Source organism: Porites lutea, chromosome 8 (assembly GCF_958299795.1).
Source record: "Porites lutea chromosome 8, jaPorLute2.1, whole genome shotgun sequence".
Lineage (NCBI taxonomy): Eukaryota > Metazoa > Cnidaria > Anthozoa > Scleractinia > Poritidae > Porites > Porites lutea.
In genome coordinates this window covers 21,376,974-21,384,473 of record NC_133208.1, presented here as the reverse complement: position 1 = coordinate 21,384,473, position 7,500 = coordinate 21,376,974, and the positions used below count along the sequence as shown (strand labels likewise).

General features: G+C 39.6%; 1 protein-coding gene across 1 annotated transcript; it reads left to right on the top strand.

Moving 5' to 3' along the window:
* The first annotated feature begins 5,614 nt into the window (after window positions 1-5,614).
* Window positions 5,615-6,865, top strand: LOC140946463 (QRFP-like peptide receptor). The gene has a single exon (XM_073395588.1). The coding sequence runs from the start codon at window positions 5,808-5,810 to the stop codon at window positions 6,792-6,794; it is 987 nt and encodes a 328-aa protein (XP_073251689.1). The 5' UTR covers window positions 5,615-5,807; the 3' UTR covers window positions 6,795-6,865.
* The last annotated feature ends 635 nt before the right edge of the window (window positions 6,866-7,500 follow it).

Sequence of the window (7,500 nt, the reverse complement as noted above, 5' to 3'; positions counted from 1 at the left end):
GTAGAAGTAATTCATGCATATTTGCTCTCACCCTTGACACCATTCAAAAGTGTTGTAAACGTGTAGCGGTCGTATTTGACTTCATTTTTGACTAGTATCAAAGGTGTGGTCACAGCCACTACTCTTTTGACTTTATCTTTGACGTGCGTCAAAGGTAAAGTCAAAGTTACCAGCATATTTGACAACGCCTTTGATAAGGGTTAAAGGAATAGCAAAGCATTGATGCATTTGACTTGATCTTTGACGCAAGTCAAAGGAGAAGTCAAAGTTGTTATCAATTTGACTTCACCTTTACCGAGGTCAAAGGAGTAAGCACAGAGGTTATATATTTGGCGACATCTTTGACGCGCGTCAAAGGTGACGTCAAAGCCAATACCATATTTGATTTAACTTTTGACGCGTGTCAAAAGTGTCGTAAATCCAATTTTTCGTCCCGTGTAAAGGTAACAAAAATCAACTTTGCTATTTCATGACAGCCGTGCTAGCCCGGTTAGCTGGGATCCCAGTATTGTGATGCCGGGATCCCTGCTGGAAATTTTCCAAGTAATCACGCTTGCCGGGCAGCCCGGCATATGAACCCAGCGTGAAACAGGACAGCGGGTAACACACTGCTCATTTGCGTCGCTTCCAATCTCCATATAAAAATAGCGGCTCCGGGCTGGCCCGGTCCATGTAATACCAGGATAAAAGTCACCTCGGCAGATCTAGCCAGCCCGACAGCCCGGCTTAGGTAATCAGGCCCTTACTGAGTTGTATTGTCACGCAGTTTGCACGTGGAGGCTTTGGAATTTGGCGCTTACGTGTTTCGTGTATGAGACTATACGACTTAATCTAATTAACCCAAGAGTTTTAAAACTAACTCTCACGCATGCAGTTTGCACTTGAAGATGTTGGACTTTGCCATTTTCACGGTTCCAATTGAACGTGAAAGAATGCAACTTGTTTAGAAGATCATTTTGCTCAATAAGATTTTAAGAAATCACCTCCTTTCCGAACATCTGCAAATTATAATTATGCATCATTCAATGTTAAGATCAATAGGCTAACATCCATTAGTTACAATGAAATTATCAAACTGCTGAAATACTTTATATATTGCCATTCACGGTATGTCATTTCCCTCATGAAACAATTCCTTATTTAACTCATGCACGATTACGGAATTTTGCGTGACATCTTCTTTGGCTCTCGACAACTGAGGGCAAAAGAATTGCTAAACTCGCCATAATCCAAACCCGTCAATTCACAGATTTTCCTTCAAATTTTTGAAAATCGACCGGCTTCTAGGTGAGATAAAAAGGCTAAGATTTATAAGTTTATCTTTTTTAAAAATTTATCCCTGCGTTGCTTTAACATATTCATCGCAACTTTCTTTCCGGCATGGTTTTTACCTTGTGCGAGTCGTCATTCACGTCGCTTGGCTTGTTTACGTTCGCACGTATTGCGTGCCTATTCGAACTTTGAATCAAAACAAGCGATCTCGATTTCTCTATTTGGGCGACGCCCAAATAATAATGTGTTTCTGATGCGTATCAACGGTGTGTATGTTGCCGTTCAATTTTATATATACTGGGTTTAAATTTTCTTTTCTTTTGTTTTAGGAATGGTAATGAATGATATAGTTTTGAAACAACAAAAAGTTAAACCAAGGATAAAAACGAACCACATTATATATAATTTAAATAAAGGCTTTTATTTGAAACTGAATCATTGGATAATGCAATTCTACAGCCCATATCATGCTCTCCAAATATAGTAACTGTACGAGCCTGCTCAAAATTAAAAACAACCTGAGAATCGCTTGCTTTTACAAATAAAGTCGGGAAGAATTCTCGATATTTTGCGTTTTTAATAAAACAATTATTCCACTCGCGCTTGTTGGATATGAGATAATTATAGCCAACTCGGCGCGTATCCAACGCCGCTCGTGGAATAATTGTTAAAAACAGGTGTATATACGGGGTATCTAAGTATATATATGGTGTATACAAGGCGATAAAAGGTGTATATGATCTGTATATAATGCGTGTATAAGAATATATAAGCATTATATAGGGCATATAGAGGTGTGTAAGACGTATATAATGTGGTCCCGGCATATACTTTAACGTATCGAGCACTCTACTACGGAAAAATCGAAACACAGACTTCCTAAGGTAAACAGGCGTATATATTTGTTAAATATAAGATTTGTATGCAGTGTATACATCTAGTTCGAGAAAGGTTGTCAGAAAAAGTGAACGCGACAATCCCGAAAAGTATTGTGGGTAGTTTTGAGTTCACTGTTCTTCAAAGAAATTTGAAAGAATGACACGAGAGGCCATGAACATATGTTTATGAGTATTAAAGGAAAGCAACAAAAGTAGCTTAGACAGCTACAGTGTCAGGAACAGTGTATTGATCATATCCCATATTTCATTTCGGGATTGTCGCGTGCACTTTTTTTTCCGACAACCTTTCTCGAAGTAGCTGTATACGGTGTTAGTGAGGCATGTAAAGCGTATATCATGTGGATATACGGTGTATATAAGATGTTTATAATTATGGTGTATAGAGGTTATACACAAAAGGTGCATAAGGTGTATAGTAGGTGTATATACGCTGGTGATGGATATAGGTGTTTATAATTAAGGCGGTAGTAAAAAGCGCGTATATAAGGGATATACAGAAAAAAAAATGTAAATATAAAGTGCATATAATTTCTAAATACGGTGTAAATATGGCGTACATAAGTGTGTTTAAAGTGTACGAAGGACATGTATATGTGTATAACGCGTACATAAGGATAAGTGATATAATGTGTATATACGGCGTATATAATTAAGGTATGCATGCGTAGGTGTATATAGGGCGTATACTTTTATACAGGTATTTATAATGGCCTATGCGGGTGTATATAATCTGTATGCACGGCTTATCTAGGAGAATGTAATGCGGTATATATTTAGGCGTATATAGGTGTATATAAGTACATTTGACAAATAGAAAACGTTTTACGTGTTTGCATAGCCTGATATAAACGCGAGAGGGGTACGTTGGGAGAATTCGAGACAGACAACCTTTCGGCTGTTTATATCAGGCTATTTAAATACAGGAAAAAAAGTACGAGTTATAGCACTTACTAAAAAAGAGAAATTCTTACCAAGTCTTGTACACGAAGTCTTCTACTCAAAAACGTTTTCAAATTCGTGCTTGCGTGATTAGCGCGCTAACAAAACATGTTGACGTCACAACCATGTTTACATACTCTCATGCAAACACGCCTCTCGACAATCAGACCGCGGTACTGTTCTAGTTATTTCACTAATATCTTTACTCTCGGACGTCCTGTCGGACCCTTTCGGAGTGAAGGGAACTGTAATTGGCCTGCTTTAAGTCTCACCTAACTTCCCGTAAACAGTTTGTCAGAGTAGAGGGGGACCTGTCATTAAAGCGACCTTTGCTGCGTCGGGTGTCTCACCCGGCAGGCGGGGGGACTCCGCATATGAAAGGGGTGGGGATGCTCGTCGGAGATTTTGAATTATACCCCTAAAGGAGACCGATCTGGGCGTGGCCCCAGCTTTTTTTGACCCCTAAAAGAGACCATGTTAAACCACAGACACTTGGATTATATGAATGGAGTAAACAAAACGACTTAAAAATATACATATCAAATATATATTTTTATATTTTTTCGCGTGCAACCCTAAACGAGACCTTCATGGCTAAATATGATGGTGTTTTGCCCAGAACACCATAAGTGAAACCGAAAGCCGAAATTTACACCCCTAAGCGAGACGACGAGCATCCCCACTCCTTTCATATGCGGAGTCCCCCCCGGGGTGTCTCAGTGGTCGGTGACTACTGCTGTACCTCGTCTACACTTCACCGATTGCTGATATCATCAAAAAGAAAAACTTACTATACTATCTATATACTGATGACACGCAACTGTATAAGCGGATTCATCTTGACGTCCTTGATTACATTTTGCTTATTAGCATACGAGTTAACCCGTAGAAGATTTAGCCGTATTAAAATTAGGTTCAAAAAAAAAACCCTGGTTATTTCAATCAATTTGTGCTAGTTTCAGCTCTTTGCAAACAGTAACAAAGGAAATTACAGCAATTTACCCTCGGGCGTACACGCAAATTCTACCCCCACCGTGGTATGGGGGGTGGGGTTGATGGAACCCCTCCCCAGAGTTTTTGATCTGCTGCAGTATTTCGAAACGATTTTGCATTCAGTGGAAAGTCTGTGATCTTCTCAACAAGATGAGGTGTATTTTATGGGTGGTGGCGCTGTTGGAGGCCTGTGACGTCACCAACAATGGTCGCCATCTTGAATTTTACGAGGATTAGAAATCAGCTTAAAATCGCGGAATAAGTACGTGCAGGAGTTAAAATAGCACATAAATAAGCACTTTGTATCATTTCATCCACCTATTTCCCTTTTTTTAAAAAAGTTGAATAAACATGCATTTTCACTCAAAAATGGCTTGACCACCTGCTTCTTATGACGTCATATCTCGTAATCATAGAAACTGACCATCGCTAAACTGGTCTCAAAATGCCCGCTTGTTAAAAACTGCAAAATTACTGGGTGGCAAAACATTATTGAGGTTGTAAATTCATTGTAAATTTTTTTTAAAGAGAATTTCTCTGAAACTATTTGGTTTATCGGGCTCAAATTTTCAGGGATAACTGAAATTGTCATGCTTTTTCAATATTCAGAAATTTCATTTTATTAGCTTCATCAGATAAGGATAAGCCTATGTTAATGAGGCAAAAAATGTAAACGAGGATTCTCCTACATATTCTTCAATGCTGATTGCTGTGCTGATCATGATGAGTCAAAGTTGTTTGTTGAACGCTGTGTTGGAGAAATAGACCTTTGGATATGTAACAACTTATTAGTCTCCCACGCAGATGTCTCAGGGGTTCGTCACGCCTTCCTCCTCCACTTACTAAGAACGACTGCGTGGGAGGCTTGTAGGACAAAATTGAACTCATTAGCTCCAAATTTCGACATTTTGAAGATGTTCGGGTCGGAGATGAGTACTTTTCCACTGAGTCGTCGGCAATTGCAAGCAAGCAATTGTCCATGATAACTCCTAGGTCAGTCCAACACCTTTGTCCATGATGACTTCTATTTAAACTCAGTCCAACGAGCATCCTCGCAGAGGCTGCAAGGTGGCAGCCTAATAAAGTTCCAAGGCAGAATGAATCTCGAATGGTGTAACATAAGGTCTGTGTAAGGTAACGTTTATGACGTAATGCGAAGCAGGGAATGCATTGTTTTCGAGCAAACACCCGATACGGAACAGAGAATCCACAAGCTGACAATAGTTTATGACGTAGAACAGTTTAAACTATTTTAAGTAAATTACGGTAATTAATAATAATGACATTAGCGATGCACGCAGTTACTATTTATAGACTCGAAACTTATCTGATTTTTGTCATTTTAAAATGTCATGTTTGTCTGTCTTTTGTCATTAAAATGAGAAAAATGACAAAACTGTGACAAAAATTGCAAAATTGGTCACTCCAACGTCATTCGCGCGCTACGCTATTGAGCAGTAAAATTGAACAGCGCGCGCGTATAATAGGTGAAATCTTTGCTCCTTGGCACTTAACGATAGCTATAACTAGTTTGTAGATCACAGCGAAGTACCCTTCCCCGGAATCAACAAGTTCGATTTCATCGAGGTGAGGGATCAGCCAGCACTGAGCATGAGGAACGACGCACAATAAGACACAGGGAATGCTGTGCCCTGATTTGCTACTTGAGCAAAGGAATACTTAACCTCAGAGAAACCATAAAACATGAACACAACACTGGTGGAGCAGACTGGGAACGGAAGCTTCTGCAGTCCGATAAATCCGTCAGCAGAAAAACTTGCAAAAACAGTAGCTTACTGTCTGATCACTGTTGTTTCGTTGGTTGGAAATTCTCTTATCGGAATAATTGTCTACAAAACACCAACTTTAAGAAAACCGATTAACCTATTGATCGTGAACATGGCCACGTCAGATTTGCTTTTTCCAGTAATCCTATTTCCTATTCGCCTGGCAGAGTTGCACGTTTGCTCTTGGCCCATTAATGGTGGCCTTGGTCAGGCCTTGTGCAAGCTACACGTTTTCCTTGCAGATGCCTCCACGTCAGTTTCGATTCAGAGCCTGGTTCTAATAACAGTCGATCGATTTGGAGCGGTTGTATTTCCACTACGTTCTCCTATCGTCAGTCCCAAGCTCTGTGCGTTCTTTATTCCTGTCACGTGGATTGTTGCAATGACGATAGTATCGCCATACTTGTTTGCTTTCCAACTAGTTGAAGACCAAGAAGGAATAGTGTGCGAGCGTCAGTGGCGGGAGGCCTTTGGAGAGAAAAGCTCATATGCCATTTATTTTCTAATAATAGCTATTGTGTTCGTTTACATCCCTACCGTCCTTTTGGCTGCATTTTACTCCATAATCATGATCAAGCTTAAAAAACAAGCTCATCCAGGTGAACAGTCAGCCAACGCCGAGGAACAGCGGACAAGAAGAAACAGAAATGTCCTTAAAATGGCTATTGCTATCGTTGCAGTGTTTTTCATTTGCTGGATACCCTTTTTCAGTACCCAGTTAATGTTTTATTTTACAACGGACAGTTCCATTAGGTCGTGCTGTAGTCTAATCGATACTGTCACCCTCTTTATGGCTTACGCAAACTGTGCTATCAATCCGATTATCTGCCTCGTTTTCAGTAGTAATTATCGCTATCGTATTAAGAGACTCTTAACTTGTGAGAGTGTTGCAGTACAAGGTTAACGTTTGAAAACTGGGATTCGTCAGTGAGGAGGTAGCGAATATTAAGAATAAGAAAGAGTTTTCACTTTAAACTTTCACCCCCGAGAAGTAAATTTCTGTGAAACGAAATCTAAAAACGTGCCATTTGTTAAGTTTTGACAAGAATAACTTGTATAAGACTTGAAAGATTCGATTTAAATTCCTAAGAGCGTTAAAGTTGCGCTATGAAAGATTTGTCCAAATTAAACGAATCGACAAACGGTGGGTCTCTGATCAGCTGTACAGACGGTTTATTAACGTTTCATCTGTGTTTTGCTTATGTTACAGATGTTATGAAATTAGCATAATTGGTAAAGCATTTCAGAAGTATGAGCGCCCTCCTCAAGGTCGCGCGGGACACCAAACTATTCATGAATTCATTTCAAAAGGCAAAATTTTGCTTGATCTACTTCTTTTAAAATGCTTATGTATTGGCTGTTTTAGACGGAGGCGATTTCGATAAAATTTTACAGAGACATTAAAGAGTGAGCAGTCCGGTACAGTTATCAAATAGGCCATTTGCACGATGACGTGCTTTTACTACGAAGATCAGAATTCATTTAGTCTATCATTTTTCCTTTCATGTTTAAATTTTTGCAAAACCGCAAGTTCCCCAACCTTAACCCTTACCCAGACAAACTATTAATCCATCACTGTTCAGGTTCTCGCAGCTGTTCTCGTGCTGCTG

Bases quoted from the DNA above. Each gene is read 5' to 3' on its own strand.
- LOC140946463 (XM_073395588.1), top strand. From the start codon at position 5,808: ATGAACACAACACTGGTGGAGCAGACTGGGAACGGAAGCTTCTGCAGT.